The 22,337-nt window shown below is 38.9% G+C and overlaps 1 protein-coding gene and 1 long non-coding RNA gene across 6 annotated transcripts; one reads left to right on the forward strand and one right to left on the reverse strand.

The window, feature by feature from the left end:
• Positions 1–5,916: 5,916 nt before the first annotated feature.
• LOC106397376 lies at positions 5,917–21,730 on the forward strand. Of its 5 annotated transcripts, XM_048757004.1 has the most exons (4): positions 7,364–8,013; positions 20,303–20,781; positions 20,900–20,983; positions 21,061–21,730. In XM_048757004.1, the coding sequence occupies exons 2-4, from the start codon at positions 20,318–20,320 to the stop codon at positions 21,080–21,082; spliced, it is 570 nt and encodes a 189-aa protein (XP_048612961.1). In that variant the 5' UTR covers positions 7,364–8,013; positions 20,303–20,317; the 3' UTR covers positions 21,083–21,730. The 5 variants fall into 5 exon arrangements, 3 of the variants coding, with proteins under 3 accessions (XP_048612961.1, XP_022559498.1, XP_022559497.1); XM_022703777.2 differs by lacking the exon at positions 20,900–20,983 and having other exon boundaries at positions 7,367–8,013; XM_022703776.2 differs by having other exon boundaries at positions 7,382–8,013; positions 20,900–21,730.
• Positions 9,231–11,164, reverse strand: LOC106397377. The gene is made up of 2 exons (XR_001279702.3): positions 9,858–11,164; positions 9,231–9,742 (listed from the first exon to the last, which is right to left on the reverse strand). It is a non-coding gene; the product is annotated as an uncharacterized LOC106397377 (long non-coding RNA).
• Positions 21,731–22,337: the final 607 nt, after the last annotated feature.

Raw genomic sequence — 22,337 nt, forward strand, 5'->3', positions numbered from 1 at the left:
ACATTTCTAATAAAAGCATAGAAATATTAAATTTAATCCTACCATTTTGGGATATGTTCGTAATACTTATAACTATAATTAAGGTATTTCAGCAATGATTTTTATTGGGTCACCGCGCGCATAAATCTCACATGGGGAGAGCATATACACCAAATATACTTTCTATGGACAGTAGCAAATATAGTACGCGTTTAGTATGTGTTTTCAGACTAAACTTGAGTAAAACTGAATCTATTGAATCACATCAGTTCATTTTAGTGTTGGATAAGCTTCAAAATTGTTACTTAGGAAACAAGTTATTCAAAAAGGAAATTTGAATAACTAAAGCCTAATAGGTTTAGGATTAAGTTAAGATTCTTAGATCATATTGTAATAGGATAAAGCTAAGTTTTCTATTGCATATATAAATAGATCCAATGTAAGAGAGATCTTAAAAGAGTTAAGAGAAGAAAGATTAATAAAACAAAGCAACTGTTTTATTATACAAAGAGACTTACACAAACACATACGTTTTTTTTTTCTGTTTGACTTTATTTGGTATCAGAGCAACTAGGTTAGTTAAAGAATCCAAAGTCAAGACACAGCTACAATGGGTGACGTTAAAATTCCGACGAAATCAAACGTTCCATCCACTATTGTTTGTCCGATGCTGTCTTCATCAAATTATACTGTATGGGTGAAGAGGATGAAAGTATTGCTAAAGGTTCATAAAGTTTGGGAGACAATCGATCCTGGATCAACCAATGAAGAGAAGAATGATCTCGCAACAGCACTTTTGTTTCAGTCAGTACCTGAAAGTTTCATTCTGCAGGCTGGAGAAGATGACTCCCCTAAAGAAATTTGGGAAGCTATTGCATCCAGAAACGTTGGAGCTGAACGCGTAAAAGAAGCACGCCTGCAAACTCTAATGAACGATTTTGAACGCTTAAGAATGCAAGATTCTGAATCTGTTGATAGCTTCTCCGGGAAGTTAACTGAGATCGCCGCAAAGTCAGCCGCACTAGGTCAAGTATTTGACCAACCTAAACTTGTGAAGAAGTTCTTGAATTGCTTACCAAGATCAAAGTTTATTCACATGACAGCATCTATTGAGCAAATTCTTGACTTAAATAAGACAAGTTATGAAGATATAGTTGGTAGACTTAAAGCTTTCGAAGAAAGGATTCAAGATGAAGTTACACATGAGCCTCAAAACAATCTCCTCTACGCAAGTTCTGAAGGAAAAGCAGGAAACAGAGGGAGAGGCAGAGGTCGTGGACAAGGAAACAGAGGAAGAGGCAGAGGAAGAAGTAACACACACGAAAAAGGAAAAGATAAGCGAGATTACTCGCAGATCGTGTGTTTTAGTTGCAAAAGGAAAGGTCACTTTGCGTCTGTATGTCCTGAGAAGAAACAAGATGATCACGAGCTCAACAAAGCCGATACAGAGGAAGCTGATGCTGCTTTATATCTTCATGAAACTGTCTTCCTTAATGAAGAAAATGTGATGCCAAAGAAGTACGAAGCCAACAAGAAAGAAGAAGGGGTTTGGTACTTAGATAATGGTGCTAGTAATCACATGACAGGAGAGGTCTCGTACTTTGCGGAGCTGAATCAAAACATCAAAGGAAAGGTTAAGTTTGGCGATGGATCATATGTAGATATTAATGGGAAGGGTACAATTTTGTTTGAAGCAAAGACAGGAGAACAAAAGCTTCTAAATGATATCTACTATATTCCAGAGTTAAAGAGCAATATACTCAGTCTAGGGCAAGCCACCGAGCAAGGTTGCGACGTCAGAATGAAAGACAATTATCTGACGTTAAGAGATCCTAATGGGAAGTTACTGATAAAAGTCTTAAGAGCTCCTAACCGATTATATAAAATCTCTCTTAAGATAGGCAAGCCGGCCTGTTTTCTTGCAAAAGTTGATGAAGAAGCTTGGAGATGGCACGCAAGGCTTGGGCATATTAGCTTCAGAACCATAGGATCAATGGCTACACAAGATATGGTTCGTGGACTTCCAGAAATTCAAGAAGAAAAAGAGATTTGTGAGTCTTGCTTGGTCGGAAAGCAAACCCGACATATGTTTCCAAAGGCAACGACCTACAGATCATCACAAGCTTTGGAACTCCTACATGCTGATCTTTGTGGTCCTATCTCACCATCAACACCTTCACTTAACAAATATATTTTTGTTATAATCGATGACTGTACCAGATACATGTGGTCGATCTTGTTAAAGGATAAAAGTGAGGCGTTTGAGAAGTTTAAAGAATTTAAGAAACTTGTTGAGAAGGACGTTAACAAAGAGATTCAGACACTTCGAACGGACAGAGGTGGAGAGTTCACATCAAGAGAGTTTCAGGATTTCTGTAATAAAAGTGGCATTAAACGTCATCTTACCGCTCCATACACACCACAGCAGAACGGTGTGGTTGGAAGGAGGAATCGCACATTAATGGAGATGTCTCGTAGTCTTCTAAAAGCTATGAATGTTCCAAATTATATGTGGGGTGAGGCTGTACGTCACGCTACTTATCTGATCAACCGTGTTCCTACAAGGGCACTAAAGAATCAGACACCATATGAGAGTCTAAAGAAAAGAAAGCCGAGCATCGGTCACCTAAAGGTATTTGGTTGCATTGCTCACGCAAAGATAGACGCTACTCTCGTGAGAAAACTTGACGATAGATCACAGACCCTAGTTCATCTCGGAACTGAACCAGGATCCAAGGCTTATAGACTGTATAATCCTACAACAAGACGTGTAGTTGTAAGCCGCGACGTGATCTTTAACGAGAAGGCTTGCTGGAAGTGGAAGGGAGATGAAAAAGAAAAGACTCACGAGCCTGGTATGTTCCAACTATCGTGGGGAACAACAATGGATGTTGGTCATGGTCCTTTCAGCATCACACCGCAGCAAGAAGAAGTTACTGAAGTGGCTACGGATGGAGTTGCAGACACAAGTAATTCAGCAACTATAGATGATCATGATCAAGTAGAAGTAAACGCAGGGTCCGAAGAAACAGAGATCCCTGAACCTAGAAGATCAACACGGCTAACTTCTCGTCCAAGCTATCTAGATGATTATCTTCTTATGGCTAATCTAGAGTGTGAGATGCTCCTTCTATCACTCTGCGATGAACCTCGAAGCTACCAAGAAGCTAGAAAAAACAAGCGATGGAGAGTAGCATGCTCAGATGAGATTGAGTCAATCAACAAGAATGAAACATGGGTTTTGATTGATAAGCCACCTGGAGTAAAAGTTATTGGTCTTCGTTGGGTCTTTAAGATTAAACGTGATGCAGATGGCAAGATAATCAAGTTCAAAGCAAGATTAGTAGCTAAGGGATATGTTCAAGAACTTGGTATTGACTTCGATGAGGTGTTTGCCCCTGTAGCACGCATAGAGACAATCAGACTTCTGATCGGTTTAGCAGCTGCAAGAGGATGGGAAATTCACCATTTAGATGTCAAAACAGCTTTTCTTCATGGAGAGCTCAACGAAGATGTATATGTATCACAACCCGAAGGGTTTGAGAAAAAGGATGAAGAGCACAAAGTCTACAAACTCTCTAAAGCATTATATGGCCTACGACAAGCTCCAAGGGCGTGGAATACAAAACTAGACCAGATTCTAAAAGGTTTGAACTTCAAGAAGTGTTCTAAAGAAAGTTCAGTCTATCGTAAAGAAGAAGAAGAGCAGCTCCTGATCGTGGCCATCTACGTAGACGATTTATTCATCACAGGAAACTCACTAAGCTCGATCATGGAGTTTAAAACTTCAATGTCAAAGAAGTTTGAGATGTCAGATCTTGGAAAGTTAAACTATTACCTCGGCATTGAAGTAAGACAAGGCGCAGATGGAATAGAAATCAAACAAGAAGCATACGCACGGCGTATACTAGAAGAAGCAAGGATGGACGTCTGTAACTCAACAGAAATACCTATGGAATTTGGTTTGAAGCTGTCCAAAGCAACAGAGGAGGCCGAGTTCGATGCAACAGTCTATAGAAGAAGGATCGGAAGTTTAAGGTATCTCATGCATACGAGACCGGATCTTGCATTTTCTGTTGGCATACTCAGCAGATACATGCACTCTCCTCGTGTATCGCATGGAAACGCGCTGAAGCAAGTGTTAAAATACCTACAAGGAACTATGGGGTATGGTCTAAAGTTCAAGAAAGATGGACCACAAATCCTCACCGGCTTTAGCGACAGTAGTCATAACACAGATCCTGATGATGGCAAGAGCACCACCGGACACTTGTTCTGTTTCGGATCAACTCCTATAACGTGGTGTTCTCAAAAGCAAGAAACTGTGGCTCTCTCGTCCTGTGAAGCCGAGTTTATGGCTGCAACTGAAGCAGCGAAACAAGCCATCTGGCTTCAAGACTTGATGAGCGAGATTACAGGGAAGAAGGTCGCAAAAACACTGATCCGAGTGGACAACAAGTCTGCTATTGCCTTAACCAAGAATCCAGTCTTTCACCGACGAAGCAAACACATTCATAAGAAGTATCACTTTATACGAGAATGTGTTGAAAGAGGTCTGATTGACGTTGAATATGTTCCTGGAAAAGATCAACTTGCGGACATATTGACTAAAGCTTTAGCGAAGATCTAGTTCAAGGAAATGAGGGTTCGAATTCAAGTTCTCAATTTAAGCAAAGAAGATATGAAGCTTAAGAGGGAGAATGTTGAATAAGCTTCAAAATTGTTACTTAGGAAACAAGTTATTCAAAAAGGAAATTTGAATAACTAAAGCCTAATAGGTTTAGGATTAAGTTAAGATTCTTAGATCATATTGTAATAGGATAAAGCTAAGTTTTCTATTGCATATATAAATAGATCCAATGTAAGAGAGATCTTAAAAGAGTTAAGAGAAGAAAGATTAATAAAACAAAGCAACTGTTTTATTATACAAAGAGACTTACACAAACACATACGTTTTTTTTCTGTTTGACTTTATTTAGTACATATTTCAAACATCTATTGGAAATCTTGTTTGTCGTCTGCATGAAAAATTCTAAGACGGCGACCATGTGTATTAAGTTTGAGTTCTTCATGCAATACGCATTAATTTCTAAAGTTTGTCGCAAACCAATGACTTTGAGCGGAGTAAACTAGGAGTAGTTTAGAAATGAGTTCAAACTTAATAGCCCCGCATTGGTTGGGTTGTTGCTAACTATCTTTAGCTCACCATACCAATAAAACACAAGAAGTAATGATGGAGTTTAGAGATGTAGGGACACGAGCATAGAAAAGAATTGATCGACCGTGTGTATGTGTGTGGGCTCGCCCTTGTCTAGAAACTTTGATTGATTGATGAACATCAACAGGTTGGGCCACGTGAAATTATATGAAATACAACCACATAAAGAGAGAGATGAGTCAATATTCCCATATTTCTAGTTTGTCTAGTTTAATTTTAATATTTCCAATGACTAACAAACGACATTTGTATCATCAAGTTATTTTTATAGATTCAGCATTGAGTATCCAAGTTCTATCATTCAGCGGCGAACATGCCACTTCCTAAAGAAATTTTCTGCAAAGCTGACCACACTGGAGCACTCAAATCGGACTCCAATTGACGCATAAGAAAAATTTCACACAGCAAAATCTAACTTATGTAGCGAGTTCACACAATTGCCCATATATTATGAGAAAATAACAAGTTACACAGCGCAGCCAAACATGCGATTTTGTAGGCATCAATGTGATATATGATGCTTTATCCCCCCCCCCCCCCCCCAACACCACCGCTTGCAATCTGGAAGTTTGTCATTCAACTTGGAGTATATAATTAAAAAAATGCTATTAATATTGAAAAATTGAAGTATATAAGTATAATGTGCTTCTACTCGAGTTTTGATCAGTGGCGGAGCTAGACCTAAGTTTCATGAGGGTCATAATTCAATTATGATAGACAAAAAAATACATCTACTAGAGTTAAACCTATGACATATGGCATCTACTAGAGTTAAACCTATGACATATGGGTCAAAGAGAGGTAGTTTAACCAATTCACCACAGCAACAACATTATTAATGCACGTATAAACAGTTATTTATAGGTTTCACATGGGTCAATTGACCACCCTCTCTCCAATTGATTGGAAAACTTTTATATTGATTGTGACCTGTCTCATGTTTCTTATACGCTAGGTCATTCTCCACGATTAATATTATGTTGCTTATGTTTTCGGTTAGTTAGACCATCTCCAACCCACCTTTATTTTTATCTCTGTATTTTCTCTTAAAATAGAAAAACTCTATTATAGAGGTGAAAATGCTTCAATGTATGCCTCTACAATAGAGCTTCTCTATATATAGAGAAAAATATAGAGATATGATATTTCAAACTCTAAATATAGATGCAAAAAATAAATTTTCTCTATATTTTCCTCTAAAATAGAGGAACTCTATTATAAAGGCATACATTGGAGCATTTTTACCTCTATAATAGAAATTTCTATTTTAGAGGATAATATAGAGGTGTACATTGAAAATGCTCTTAAGTATAATATTACAAGCCTCACGAGTCATAATTATGTTCTAAAACTCTTATACATTCATAGCGTATCTTCCAACAAAATAAATGAGAGAGGTGTAGTTTTGATTAAATGGACGACAAAAAATAGAAAATAAACTGCAAGTATGTTCCCACGTCGATTAGCAGCGTAACCTAAATTATGAAACCGCAAACGCTTTTTTATTGTCAGTATTTTTAATACTTCAGTTCATATAAAGCAGACAAAATATAAATTGCTTGTCTACATTCAGGATCAGGAGATATTTGGTTGGAAAGCATGAAGGGGGATTAAAAAACATTACCATAATAAATTTTCAGGAAATAATTTAAGTAAGATATGACAGAACAAATTAAAGGCAGGTATATATATACTAGTAGTGCTAATGTTGATATATTTATTCAGTTTCATCAGACATTAAATAAAATTATCAAAACTTTGGAACTATATTAGTAAGCTTTAGGCAATTTCATTTGCAGTCTCTCAAAAAAGTCTGTATAATTGATATATATATATATTTTTTTTTAAAGAGGAAAGAGATTGAAAATCGGTTCTCATACAGAAAGACCTAAACATAATTGAGATATTTTCTCAACTCTTTATTGATCCAACTTTTTTACTTTAAAATTTTAATTAGAAACTAAAACATTTGTGTGAGATACACGCTCAAGTCTATCAGTGATGCTTTTAAAATTTCATTAAAAATATAAAACTTTAGTTTTCCATGAAAAGAGTTAAAAAGAAGAATTACTAATAAAAAGACTTCATCTTCAAAAAAAATCTCATTCTTACAGTCTCAATAAAAATGAAGTAAATTCTTGAAAAATATAAAATATAAAATGATCAGAAAACCTTTTTAAAATATAAACATTGTTCGACAAATGGGCAACATGCTATAAAAGGAAAGCACGGGTGTTTAGCGGACGGTTTAGCCTCTATAATCGAGCAGATATTTAATTAACTCAAATCTTATATTTTTTATACGAATAGTCGTCGGATACTAAGGAAGAAAAATATGTACTGCTAAGATATGTTCGAAAATTTCCATGCATATTAGAGCATGATTAATCCGGAGTTCTAAGGATGGGGTTCTTAACGGAAGTTAAGAAACTGTTTCTTAACTTTTAACTAAAAAAACTAAGAACTGGTTCTTAAATAAGGAACAGTTTAGACCATCATCATCGCAGTTTCTTAGATAAGTTTTTAAAGAAAATAAGACAATTAATTAAATGGAAACAAAATTAAAAGCTTATAATCGATCCTTAGTTAATAATTTTTGTTACCGATCATAGAAGAGTTTCTTATAACACGTGTCAGCTTCTAGGGTTTTTGTTTTTTTCTTCTTTCTTTTCTTTTCTTCCTCTCCTCTTCTCTCATCTTCTCTCGTGTTCTCCGTCGAGGAGAAACGTCGATGGTGTTGGAGCTCCGTCTTGGAGGAAGAGCGGCGCCGTCTCATTTCGTCACGCTTCGCCTCGTTTCATCACGCTTCGCCTCAGGTTGGTGTTGATCTCCAAAACAGTGTGAATCGATTTCGATTTCGTTTTTAAGATTGTTTATACGGCTTTGACTCTTGAGTTTCTACTTTTTGATGTGACTGGGATGGTAGTCAGATTTTAGCTTCCCCGAGGTCTTTGTTAGAGATTGGATAGGAATTGCAATTTCGATTTCTGATTTTGGGAATTGGGAGATGGATTTGATCCGATTGTTATAGATGTAGATGAGAGCCGTGCAATGGTTTTGAATTGATTTTGTGGGAAGCTTGATGTGTAATTGAAGATATTTCTTTCAAATTATTGGCACCTCTTTAGGATATTTGGTCTGATTAGCGCTTCTTGTAGGCCGTCTCCGAACCTTGCTTTTTTTGTTTGGTTTGTCTAATTTCTCATTCCTTGCCTTGTCTCATGGATTCCGTTAGTCGGGGTACCGGGTTTCTAAGGAATGAATGTATGATACATTCTGCTTTGTGGCTTCAACAAGATACTTTGTATGTTTTCCTAGGAATTTTTTTCAAAACCAGAAGGATAAGTCAAACATTGCCTTTCCTTCTCTTTCTCTTTTGCATTTAGTTGGGGTAAGGATAGATACTTCAGACCATATGCTTTAATCCTTTCCATGAATTGACTGGATTTGAGATACAAGTCTTTAGTTTGCCTGATGACTGCTTGATATCTAAATCTTTAAAACAATAATAGTATTCAGTATTTTATCGTAGGCTGTTCTGAGAGGGGATTTGATGCTCTTTCCTAATTATTTTCTATTTGTACTCTCAGCTTAAGTAAGTTTTTATCCGTGTATTGCAGGCATTTGACATAGCTTTCCTTCAAAGTTCATTGTCAATTGTATCATTTGTTTCTATGCTTTTGGAATTGAAAGTACTTATTTATTGATGCAAAGTCTTTCTGTTGGATCAGTTGTATGTGCCAATGTTTTTGTATGTGCCAACCTTTTTTTTTTTTAAGAAACCTAAATTAAGAAACTCCCATTGGAGCAAGAAAATTAGGTGATTCTTAACTAAAGTCCTTAGCTAAAATTTAATAGTTAAATAGTCATTAAAGTATACTTAAGAAACTTTACGAGTTTCTAGGGATAATCATGCTCTTAGTTAAAAGTTAAGAAACAGTTTATTAATTTCCGCTAAGAACTTCACTCTAAGAACCCCGGTTAATTAATTATGGTCTTAGTATCTTACTAAAGCGTGTTTAAACAGAAAAAAAACAATTAACGGCGTAGGATGTATAAAATGTATTTAATTACATAACTGTTCTATCTTTACGTATAGACATTGAGAAGACCATATATAATATATGTGAACTTGACGTATTAGTCTTCTATAGCAGAAAATACGATTCAAAGTACTCTTGATTTTCATCGAACCCGATACGAATTAAGTACAGCTCCTGATACGAATTAAGTACGCTAAGAACTTCACTCTAAGAACTCCGGTTAATTAATTATGGTCTTAGTATCTTACTAAAGCGTGTTTAAACAGAAAAAAAAACAATTAACGGCGTAGGATGTATAAAATGTATTTAATTACATAACTGTTCTATCTTTACGTATAGACATTGAGAAGACCATATATAATATATGTGAACTTGACGTATTAGTCTTCTATAGCAGAAAATACGATTCAAAGTACTCTTGATTTTCATCGAACCCGATACGAATTAAGTAACGCAGCTCCTGATTCAAAAGCTTTATCGAGCCATTCCTTTGTCGTGTAAGCTAAAGCAAAAAAAAAGTATGCAGATTAAAGACTTCTATTGTATACCCACACAAAAAAAGTGAATGGTCGTTAAATCAATGTTTACATATTTAGTTGTTAAAAGATGTTACTCACCTCGCCGTTTGTTAGCAGTTTCCCACCAGATTTTGAACACACTGAACAATAGAAACACGGTCATCAATACAAAATACAAGAGTGTATTAGCCATTAATTAGCTAAAGATATGTCTTGCCGAAACCGTAAAGACTAGATGTGAAGAGAAGACTTCATCTATATAGGCATCTTTCACTAATTACAACATTATTATTGATGATGTCGACCGTGTCAAAACTAATTTGGTCCTTACATTTGCCCCTCAAGACACGATAGAAAGACTTACTTTTATAATTTTTTACAGACTTGCTAAGGTCCCACGTTGGAAAAATATTTAGTTTTTCGTCCAGTGGACCCAGTTTCTCTTCTACCAATAGCGTTTTCTTTGTCGGCCTGCCAATGGCGGTAGAGAGAGGCATCGATATACGTAGAAAGATATACGTAGAGCATGATTAACGCTAGGGGAAGAGAGGGGGGGGGGGGCGTGGGTTCTTAGATTTTTTTTTTTTTTTTTTTTTTTCGATTTGAAAAATATATATATTAAAAACGAACTAATCGCGGGTCGCCACGTGTCATTGGGGCCCGCAAACAGTACAAAAGCTCTACCAAATTCGCCTCTTGCAAAAGAGAAAAAAAGGGTGAATTTTAGTTTTTTGTGGAACCCACAGCTCATAAAACCCTTTAAAAGCCAGGGTTAAATGTGTTCCGAAGATTAATGCGAAATTATTTTAGCATACTGATAGTTAACTGATTGCTACTGTCACTCATATGAATGACGTTAAATGAAACTGGTCTCCTTAGATAAATTTACATTCGAATTGACGTTGTATAATCAGAAGTGAATAGATTTTTCTTTAAAAAAACTGAAACTGTTATTCTTTTTACTTATCTCTTTTAATTACTTGGGGGCGTGGGTTCTTAGATTTTTTTCTTTTTCTTTTTTTTTTCGATTTGAAAAATATATATATTAAAAACGAACTAATCGCGGGTCGCCACGTGTCATTGGGGCCCGCAAATAGTACAAAAGCTCTACCAAATTCGCCTCTTGCAAAAGAGAAAAAAAGGGTGAATTTTAGTTTTTTGTGGAACCCACAGCTCATAAAACCCTTTAAAAGCCAGGGTTAAATGTGTTCCGAAGATTAATGCGAAATTATTTTAGCATACTGATAGTTAACTGATTGCTACTGTCACTCATATGAATGACGTTAAATGAAACTGGTCTCCTTAGATAAATTTACATTCGAATTGACGTTGTATAATCAGAAGTGAATAGATTTTTCTTTAAAAAAACTGAAACTGTTATTCTTTTTACTTATCTCTTTTAATTACTTGGAGTATATAAATAAATATAAATAACTAATACTTGAAGCAAATAAATAAATAAAATGTAGTATATCGTAAAAGTAGAAGATGCATATTATTGGTGTTAAAGACTAAAAAGGTAGAATACTAGGAGGTTAGGTCGTCTCGGTGAAAATTTTCTGTCGGACACGATTTTCAAAGTAAGCAGCAAGCAAATGTCTAGCGGGTAATAGCTTGAAAGTGACCACTCACTTTCTTGCCCTGAACGGAAAGTATCTACTGGTCTTTCCTCTTCCCTATCTTGGAAGTCCTATTTATTTTCCAAAAGAAGGTTCCTCCAAAAACCATCTTCCCATCACAACTCGGTGCCTCCGCAAAGTTTTTGAAGCTTGATCCATTTTGCCTTGCATTATTGTGGCTCTTGTTCATCAGTTTGAGATCCCCGCTTCACAAGTGTTTTGCTGGACAAGTTACTGCATCCTCTCAACACCAACAGCCCCTAAATCTCCAATTGCTCGCTCCTCTCTTTCAAGTTGCTTGCTAGGAGTCGACTAGTGTACTTCTCCGGAAAGATAACCTGTATGTTTCGAGACCAGTGAGTACTGGAATATGACTCAAAGATACACTGAAGCAGAAAAAGGAAAAAAACACATGGACGAACCTCAAGAAAAAGACATCAAGAGAATCAAGGCTCCTAGCCTCGACAATTCAGTGTTTATTCGTGAGAATAGGCTCACTCTCATAGGAAGGTTAACCAACCCCCAAGAGCAGAGAATCTCAGTACTCATCCCTTCACTCCCACGCAAATGAAACCTACTAGGGAGAGCAGTAGGCTCAGATCTGGGAAACAATTGTTTCCAGTTCCGTTTTGAAAGGGAAGATGACTTAAGAAGAGTGTTGGATAACAGACCGTATCACTTTGCGTGGGTTCTTAGATTTTTTTTTTTTTTTCTTTTTTTTTTCGATTTGAAAAATATATATATATATTAAAAACGAACTAATCGCGGGTCGCCACGTGTCATTGGGGCCCGCAAACAGTACAAAAGCTCTACCAAATTCGCCTCTTGCAAAAGAGAAAAAAAGGGTGAATTTTAGTTTTTTGTGGAACCCACAGCTCATAAAACCCTTTAAAAGCCAGGGTTAAATGTGTTCCGAAGATTAATGCGAAATTATTTTAGCATACTGATAGTTAACTGATTGCTACTGTCACTCATATGAATGACGTTAAATGAAACTGGTCTCCTTAGATAAATTTACATTCGAATTGACGTTGTATAATCAGAAGTGAATAGATTTTTCTTTAAAAAAACTGAAACTGTTATTCTTTTTACTTATCTCTTTTAATTACTTGGAGTATATAAATAAATATAAATAACTAATACTTGAAGCAAATAAATAAATAAAATGTAGTATATCGTAAAAGTAGAAGATGCATATTATTGGTGTTAAAGACTAAAAAGGTAGAATACTAGGAGGTTAGGTCGTCTCGGTGAAAATTTTCTGCCGGACACGATTTTCAAAGTAAGCAGCAAGCAAATGTCTAGCGGGTAATAGCTTGAAAGTGACCACTCACTTTCTTGCCCTGAACGGAAAGTATCTACTGGTCTTTCCTCTTCCTTATCTTGGAAGTCCTATTTATTTTCCAAAAGAAGGTTCCTCCAAAAACCATCTTCCCATCACAACTCGGTGCCTCTGCAAAGTTTTTGAAGCTTGATCCATTTTGCCTTGCATTATTGTGGCTCTTGTTCATCAGTTTGAGATCCCCGCTTCACAAGTGTTTTGCTGGACAAGTTACTGCATCCTCTCAACACCAACAGCCCCTAAATCTCCAATTGCTCGCTCCTCTCTTTCAAGTTGCTTGCTAGGAGTCGACTAGTGTACTTCTCCGGAAAGATAACCTGTATGTTTCGAGACCAGTGAGTACTGGAATATGACTCAAAGATACACTGAAGCAGAAAAAGGAAAAAAACACATGGACGAACCTCAAGAAAAAGACATCAAGAGAATCAAGGCTCCTAGCCTCGACAATTCAGTGTTTATTCGTGAGAATAGGCTCACTCTCATAGGAAGGTTAACCAACCCCCAAGAGCAGAGAATCTCAGTACTCATCCCTTCACTCCCACGCAAATGAAACCTACTAGGGAGAGCAGTAGGCTTAGATCTGGGAAACAATTGTTTCCAGTTCCGTTTTGAAAGGGAAGATGACTTAAGAAGAGTGTTGGATAACAGACCGTATCACTTTGCGTATTGGATGGTAATAATCCAAAGGTGCGAGCCGGTCATCTCCGCGTCGTTCCCGTCGCTCATTCCGTTCTGGATAAAGATCAAAGGTTTACCCCTTCACTTCTGGCATGATGATATGATATGTAGAATTGGCCAGGAGCTGGGTACTCTAGATAACCAAGAGCTAACAAAGACAACAGCTAGATTCAGAGTGCTGGTTGATAGGCTCAAACCTTTGGTTAAGGAATCAATTGTGGAATTTGACTCAGGGGAAGAAAGCCCCATTACCTTGGAATATGAGAAGCTGGAGATGCATTGCTCCTTCTGCTTCTCTTTACTACACGCGAGGAAGAAGTGCCCTTTAAGACTGGAGGAGAAGGCGCATGAACCCTTGACCTCTCATAGAGGAGTTTCAGAAGGTAGAAATGAGCATCTCACAACAAGATCTTCCTATGTGGCTCTCCCAGATAGAGCTCCAAGTTTCAGAGAACAGTCAGCTACATGCCGATACTCAGAATTAGATGAGACCCTCACTGACCAAAGAGACTGAGGCTCATCACACGTTCCAGGAGAGAGTTGATAGACATGAAAATATCTTTGGAGAACGTTTTAGCACGAGACAGACTTGAAATCCTCCTCCAGCAAAAGCTCCATCTGCTCCAGACAACTCTAAAGCTTCCTGGAATGGCAACCCAGATCAGGAAAGACCTCATATCTATGGTTCTCCATCCTATGCCAGGAGAAGAGAAAATCTGAATCGTACCTCACAAAATGGTAGAGATCTCTTTCTTCAGAGAAGTCTCGGCCAGTGGAGACCTAAGCAAGTCACAATTTCAGAGACAGCCCCCAAGCCTCCACACGTGCAAGCAGGACCACCGTCTCATGAACTTACGGTGGTGGCTCAGGTTCAACAACCATCTGGTGATGTACGTGCAGTAACCCGTGAAGCGGTTATGGAAGATTCACATGAAGTTACGAGACAATACTTGAGCTGCGCTGATCCGGTTGAAGCAGCAGTTAGAAAACATAGAGTTTTATATAGTGATGCATATGGCCTTATGGAATAAACTGCGTCAGCTATTCTAGCGGCAGCAGCAGTTCAACCCCCCCCCCCCCCCCGGGCTTTGCAAAGTATCACTTGCGAAAGTAACCCAGCTACACAGCCCCCTCTGTAGGACCTCGCATTTAATGTCATCTTGTCTCCCAACCCGCCGACTATTCTCAGTCCTCAGCAGAGAGAAGAGGAAAGTGAGGGTCTGGTCCCCTGCGCCAGCGACGATGCTCATCCTGTTGACAACACCCCACTCAGAAGTAGGTGCAAAAAAGATAAAGTCTATTATTGTTAGTCCTGAAGGAGAGCAACCATAACCACATCAAGTACTAAAGAGCCCACTAGTCCAACAAAAGGATAATAAAATACTACAGGATTTTCAAAACAGAGTCAGCAGGAGAGTGTCTCGTACCTCGAGTAGAAGATCCCCGAGGGAGAACCCCAACATACTTAGAGGTGCGAGCTCAAAGAAGGGAAGCTTTCTCAATTCAAAAACTCCCCAAAGACAGGAGCTGGCCCATCTGCCCTACATCAAACCAAAATGTAGAAAAGATCAATTTCAGTAAATACAGTGGCAGATAACTCAAATAACGCCTCAAACCCACCTATACAGCTGATCCCAGCGGTGAGTAGGAAAAAGTCAAATTTTCGGGTTCTTCCTCACCTGGCTCCTTAGGCTTCCTGAGCTGGAACTGTTGTGGGTTGGGGAATCCCATAACAGTCCAGCGGTTGCAAAAGATGCAAAGGAAGAATAATCATGATGTCATCTTTCTCTTGGAGACTAAAAACCCCAGTGAGATGGTGTTGAATGAACTTCAGTGGTTGCAATCGAACAACTACTTTGTGGTTGAACCTCACAGTCCAGGAGGAGGAGGACTCTTCTTGTCTTGGAAAAAAGACATCCAAGTAGTTATCAACTCATCATCACACAACTTTATTGACACGACGATTACATACAAAGGGAATTCCTTCCACACAACCTTTGGCAAAAGGAAGAGCCAAACAGTACTAAACGACAACAGATATGGAGGACTCTGTCTAATCTACATCTAGCTACAGAAGATCCTTGGTTCCTAACAGAGGATTTCAATGAGATTATGGACAATAGTGAAAAATGCGGAGGCTCCGTTAGAGCAGAAGGAACCTTTTGTGTGTTTAGGTCCTTTCTATCACAGAATGACCTTTTCGATCTAAAGTTTACAAGAAGCTTCCTTTCTTGGAGGGGTAAAAGGCATTCGCACCTGGTTCTTTGTCGGCTAGACAGAGCGATGTGCAACAGCGCATGGATGGACATGTTTCCCTCCTGCCGAAGCCAGTATGTCAAATTTGAGGGCTCTGACCATAGACCGCTCATATCCTACTTGGACACATCACGAAAGAAAAGTCAAAAGATCTTCAGGTTCGATAGACAACTAAATGATAATATAGAAGTGAAGAACCTTATTAAGGAGGTCTGGAGTAGTTCATCTCACCTTACCGTAGAGGCAAGACTTTCTTTGTGCCGACATGCAATCTGCAAATGGTCAAAAGCATTCCACGAGAACAGTCAGAAAAGATTAGAGGAGACTAGAGAACTACTGGATTTAGCGATGGCGAATCTCATACCTGACGAGCCTCTGATCCATGAGCTCAATGTGAAACTGCTCCATCTATACAAAGAAGATGAGAGCTTCTGGAAACAGAGGAGTCGCCAACTATGGCTCTCTCTAGGAGAATCAAACACTGGATACTTCCATGCATTGGCAAAAGGAAGATCAGCAAAGAATAGATTCTCTGTAATAGAGAACAACGGTGGAGTCCCTGTGTATGAAGAAGATCAGATTTTGGAAGTTATATATGCTTTCTATACGGATCTCTTCCGCTCCTCAAGCTCAGACAGTAGGCAAACAGTGTGTGATGCTCTTGCACCCTGCATTACGAACGCACAAAATGAGGAGTTGATCGTGATCCCTCAAGAAAAATAGATCACAGAGGCAACCATTGCGATCAATGGAGATAAAGCCCCAGGTCCTGGTGGTTTTTCAGCTAGCTTCTTCCAGTCTAATTGGGATGTGGTAGGACCGGCAGTTATAAAGGAGATCCAGCAGTTCTTCATTTTAGGGTACCTCGCACCGACAATAAACATAGCTCATGTTAGACTTATTCTCAAGAGTCTCGGTGCTAAACGGGTAGAGGACTACAGACCTATTGCTTTATGCAACATCTACTATAAGATTATCTCGAAACTTCTATCACTCAGACTACAGTCTGTCTTAGAGTGCATTATATCAGAGAATTAGTCGGCTTTCATTCCAGGAAGAGCTATTGGAGACAATGTTCTAATTACTCATGAGATGCTACACTTCCTGAAGACATCTAAAGCTGAAAAACACTGCACTATAGTCGTTAAGACTGATATGTCTAAAGCCTATGACATAATTGAATGGCGTTTTATCTCAAACGTACTAGAGCGACTAGGATTTCATACAACTTGGACTCAATGGATCATGCAATGTATATCTACGGTATCCTATTCTTATCTGATTAATGATTTTGTCTATGAAGAAGTGAGACCTTACCGAGTGATAAGGCAAGGCGACCCCATCTCTCCCTACATATTTATAATTTGTAGCGAGGTTCTTTCGGGCTTGTGTAAGAAGGCAGGAAGAGAGGGCAGTCTGCAAGGAGTTAGAGTGGCTCGTGGCAGTCCGCGTATTAACCATTTGCTTTTCGCAGATGACACTATGTTTTTCTGTGAGGCTTCCCAGTCTAGCTGCAACACACTTCTCTCGATCCTCCAAGTATACGAGAATGCCTCAGGTAAAATGATCAACAGAGAGAAGTCCTCCATTACTTTCTCGTGCAAGACATCACCTGAAAAAGAGAGGAGGCTAAATCAATTCTAGGTATCAACAGAGAAAGAGGTTTGGGGAAGTATCTAGGTTTACCAGAACATTTTGGCAGGAGGAAGAGAGACTTATTTACCTCCATTGTAGACAGAATCCGGCAGAAAGCTGTAAGTTGGTCGGCAGAATGGTTGTCAAGAGCAGGAAAGCTCACTATGCTCAAACCTGTTCTTAGTGCAATCCCAACGTACTCCATGTCGTGTTTCCTCCTACCTGTCAGCATGTGCAAAAGAATCCAATCAGTTTTAACAAGGTTCTGGTGGGATGACTCCGAGGGAAACAAGAAGATAAGCTGGATTGCTTGGGATCAAATGATAAAACCTAAAGCTCTAGGCGGTTTAGGACTCAGAGACATACATAAGTTCAACCAGGCACTCCTAGCTAAAGTAGCTTGGTATTACTACCCCTCAATGTTTACTAGCACGGGTGCTCCTAGGGAAATACTGCCACAAGAAAAGCTTTTTGGAAGCTGATGCACCGCAAAGTATCTCACACGGCTGGCGAATTATCCTACATGGGAGAGACCTATTGGTTGAGAATCTAGGAAAATATATAGGGAATGGGCAATGCACTAAACTATGGAAGGACTCTTGTATTTCCTTGGATGAGAATCTAAAACCTATAGGACCTATTAGGGAAGAGGCGTTTGACCTAACGGTGGCTGACATCTTGACATTTGACCTTAAATGGAATAGAGAAAGAATTGAAGAGCTCTTACCAGCGTTTTTTCCCCAGATCCTAAGAATTCAACCAAGCGACAAAGGGGCAGAGGACTCGTTTCTTTGGAGAGCTACAAAATCTGGCATTTACACCGCTAAATCAGGTTACTTTGCTGCTTCTGTACCTACACAAGACTCATTGTCAGTACCACAAGATGAGTTCAGTTGGATTAAGGACGTTTGGTCATCGAAGTCCTCACCAAAAATGAAGATTTTTCTTTGGTCAATCCTTCAGAATGCACTGCCTCTTGGAGTCAACCTGTTGAGCAGAAGAGGAATATCAGTGGGAGATTGCATCAGATGTTAAGAGAGGGGAACAGTAACACATTGTTTCTTTACCTGCCCCTTTGCGGCGCAAGTATGGAACTCTGTCCCTCTCCACCAAGCAGTTCACATGGCTGCGGACACACCCTTTAATGAGATAATGTCCAGGTTCATGAAAGTGACTTGCCTCCCTCCCTCAGGCATCACCCATGACATTCTCTCATGAGTTCTTTGGAGTATTCTTTGGAGTATTTGGACGGCTCGCAACACGCTCATGTTTGAAAGAAGATATGTATCACCTACAGAAACAACAACTAAAGGTCTGACACTAGCTTTGGAATGGTCCCAATCGCAAGGAAAAAGCAAGAAAGTAACGGTCTTACCTACAGTCTCTCAATCGACAATCAGACAGACAGCACCGAAAACGTCTTGTGTCAGATCGATCAGTTGTAAAACCGGCGCAGCTTGGGACAAAGTCACGAAGACATCATGTGATGCGCCTCAGATCGAGCATCGACCTCTTCAAATCGTAGACCCGGGCCAGGATGATGCGACCATGGCTGAGACAACTGATTCTTCAACAAAGGAAAAACCAGGAGGGCTTAATGGCGAGTATACTGATCTAAAACCAGCTGTTGAGACAGAGGACAAACTGAAACAGAGTATGCATGAACTGGAACCAGCTGAAGAGAGTATGCATGAGCTGAAACCAGCTGAAGTAAGAGTAGATGAGCTGGATGAGCTGAGTTAAGTGACACTAGCTTGGAGATGAAAGAGTTAAGTGACACTGAAGATTGATCTTGTTTAGTTGCTGGGCGAAATGGATCTTCTGCAGCCCAAGAAAAAATTCATAATAAATTCAATTTGGGTCGGTTTTACACCAAATTCGACCAGGCTTTTGATGATGGTCTCCTGCCCATTTGCATCAAGAAATATCAACAAAAGAAGTCAAAGTCGTGATCATCCAAGAGGCATTCAACAACACACTTATTTCTAGTCAAAAGTCTTAGTTTTTGTTTATGTTTTCTAAGTTTCTAGTTTTCTACAAAACTCTTAAATCTTTTTTTGACTCATTGTACTATAAATATGTAAACTCTTCCATGAATAAAATGAGTCTAAGTTTGAGTTATATTTTGTTTCTTCTTTTCTCTGAGTGAGAGAGAGAGAGTGCTTTAGCTAGTTCATTGGTGTGACCGGCTTGTTGATTTGGTGGTCAGCCAATTCATCTTTGTGTTTTGTTTGGTGGTTAACCAACACATTCATTCTTTCTTAGGTGGTTAACCTTAGATCGTGGGTATATCAAGAGCCATTTCGCATCTCTTGACGATCCTTTCAATCCATTTCAGTTCCAGAAGTGTCATTTGCCTTCTCGGATCATATCCAACACCCAGCTAAAGTGATCCTCCAATTCAGGACGTATCAAGTGGTATCAGAGCCACTATGGCTGGTTTGTTTTCATTTCATCTTTTCATCTTCTCATCTCTTCACAAATTTCTTTTATTATTTCTTGTTGGATCCAGGTTGTACCTTTACTCCCTTGTGATCGCCTTTAAAAAAATGATAAAAAAAAGAGTAAAGTTTTGGCTTGAATAACTTCTGAAGAGAAATGCAGGGGGAGTGGCGGAAGAGAAACCCTGCTGGCTGAAGAGAAACCCAACCTTAGGACAGTTAAGGCGGATCCATATAAAATCTCTTCATCTTTCTATCTCTTTTTTTTACCCATAAAAGGTTGTTTGGTTTTTGATTGCTAATTTTTGACTGCCTATCATCCTTTGAACCAGTGGAAATAACTCTGAGTGATCACCTAAAAATCGAGAGCTAAACACTTTGAGAGTTTGAGGATTTTTATTTGCTAACTCTTTTGTTAAGTTTTTCATGATGTTTGGACTTCACAACAAATCAAATCAGGCTTCAAAACTACAACAAGATGTTTATTATCCTTTTAAAACCGTGCTGGAAAAAAAGCAATTGATTTTTGGAGATAAGAAACATTTTACTTCTAATGGGTTTGATTTTGTGCAGAAACAAAGAAACCAAATGAAGAGGCAAAACATGTTCGGTGATGATGAGAAGAGGGTCAGAAATGGTGATCGTCCCTTCACCAAAGCCAAGAGAAGCAATTGTGATGTGCTTGATCGGAACAAGCTTCAGACTTATGTCAGTTTGGAGAAGATGTTGCATAAGGCAATTTTTGCTATTCAACAACTCAAAAAGAAGGGAAACCCCAACACTTCTTCTGCACCAAAACAACAATGTAAGTTTTCTTCTCTTTCAAATTCCTATTTGAAAACTAATGTGTTTTCTTTTGATAAAAGCAAAGCTGTGAAACCCACAAGCAAAGCTCATTCTACCAGGTGCTTCAAATGTCATAGGATCGGTCATTATGCTAACAAGTGCCAAAACCATAAACCGTTTGTGACTTTGGAGAATGAGAACGTTGAAACGGAGCCCGAAAATGAAGGTCTATTGCCAATTTTCGATGACTATCCACATGATGGCAGGTAGTTTTGAATTGATTTTTCAGTTTGCAAAGAATTCTAAAAAGGTTTTGAACAAGAATGAATTTTCTGGTCCTTTGAATGCTTTTGATATTGGCGCATATGACCTTGGTCTTGGAAGCTTTGTGTCAATAAAGGAAGGGTCAGATGAAGAACAAAACCGTGGTCATCAAGCAAACCAAGACAGATTTTCTTCCATTCAAAAGTCGGACCAAACTCAAGGTGAGCAATGTTCTGATTATGATTCTTTTGCTTATAACTCTTTTCCTTTTAATGTTCCAGATTTGAGGACAAATCTTTTTGAAGAGGAGGAAATGATGCGCCTCGGATCGAGCATCGACCTCCTCGGATCGTAGACCCGGGCCAGGATGATGCGACCATGGCTGAGACAGCTGATTCTTCAACAAAGGACAAACCAGGAGGGCTTAATGGCGAGTATACTGATCTAAAACCAGCTGGTGAGACAGAGGACGAGCTGAAACAGAGTGTGCATGAACTGGAACCAGCTGAAGAGAGTGTTCATGAGCTGAAACCAGCTGAAGTGAGAGTAGATGAGCTGGATGAGCTGAGTGAGTTAAGTGACACTAGCTTGGAGCTGAATGAGTTAAGTGACACTGAAGATAGAGCTGGTTTAGTTGCTGAAATGAGCATTTTTCAGCCCAAGGAAAAATTCATAACAAATTCAATTTGGGTCGGTTTTACACCAAATTCGACCAGGCCTTTGCTGATGGTCTCCTGCCCATTTGCATCAAGAAATATCAACAAAAGGAGTCAAAGTCGTGATCATCCGAGAGGCATTCAACAAAAAACTTATTTTTAGTCAAAAGTCTTAGTCTTTGTTTATGTTTTCTAAGTTTCTAGTTTTCTACAAAACTCTTAAGTCTTTCTTTGACTCATTGTACTATAAATATGTAAACTCTTCCATGAATAAAATGAATCTAAGTTTGAGTTATATTTTGTTTCTTCTTTTCTCTGAATGAGAGAGAAAGTTCTTTAGCTAGTTCATTGGTGTGAACCGGCTTGTTGATTTGTTGGTCAGTCAATTCATCTTTGTGTGTTGTTTGATGGTTAGCCAACACATTCATTCTTTCTTAGGTGGTTAGCCTTAGACCATGGGTATATCAAGAGCCATTACGCATCTCTTGACTATCCTTTCAATCCATTTCAGTTCCAGAAATGTCATTTGCCTTCTCGGATCTTATCCAACACCCAGCTAAAGTGATCCTCCAATTCAGGACGTATCAGCAGGCTTCGGCTGGATTCTCGAAGGACCCTCACTGACTGACCCAATCCATGGATCCACGAGTCAAAGCTTCATCGGATCACCCCTTATTGCGGAAGCCCTTGCGCTACGATCGGCTCTCTGCATGGCGCAAACTCGGATGATTTCATCCCTTAGAGTTTTCTCCAACAACAAAACGCTCATTAGAGCAATCTCCAGCAAGCATCAGTCCAAAAAAATCATCGGTGTTGTCCATGACATTCGAGTGATCTCCTCTGATTTCGCTTCGATTTCTTTTACGCACTTTTCTAGAACGGCTTAGCAAAAGCGGCTCTTC

This window comes from Brassica napus, chromosome C5 (genome assembly GCF_020379485.1).
Source record: "Brassica napus cultivar Da-Ae chromosome C5, Da-Ae, whole genome shotgun sequence".
Classification (NCBI taxonomy): Eukaryota; Viridiplantae; Streptophyta; class Magnoliopsida; order Brassicales; family Brassicaceae; genus Brassica; species Brassica napus.

Coding starts and splice junctions, on each gene's coding strand:
- LOC106397376 (XM_022703776.2), top strand. CDS start 20,318: ATGAAGAGGCAAAACATGTTCGGTGATGATGAGAAGAGGGTCAGAAAT. Junction 20,782..20,899: donor GACTATCCACATGATGGCAG/GTAGTTTTGAAT, acceptor TGGTCTTGGAAG/CTTTGTGTCAATAAAGGAAG.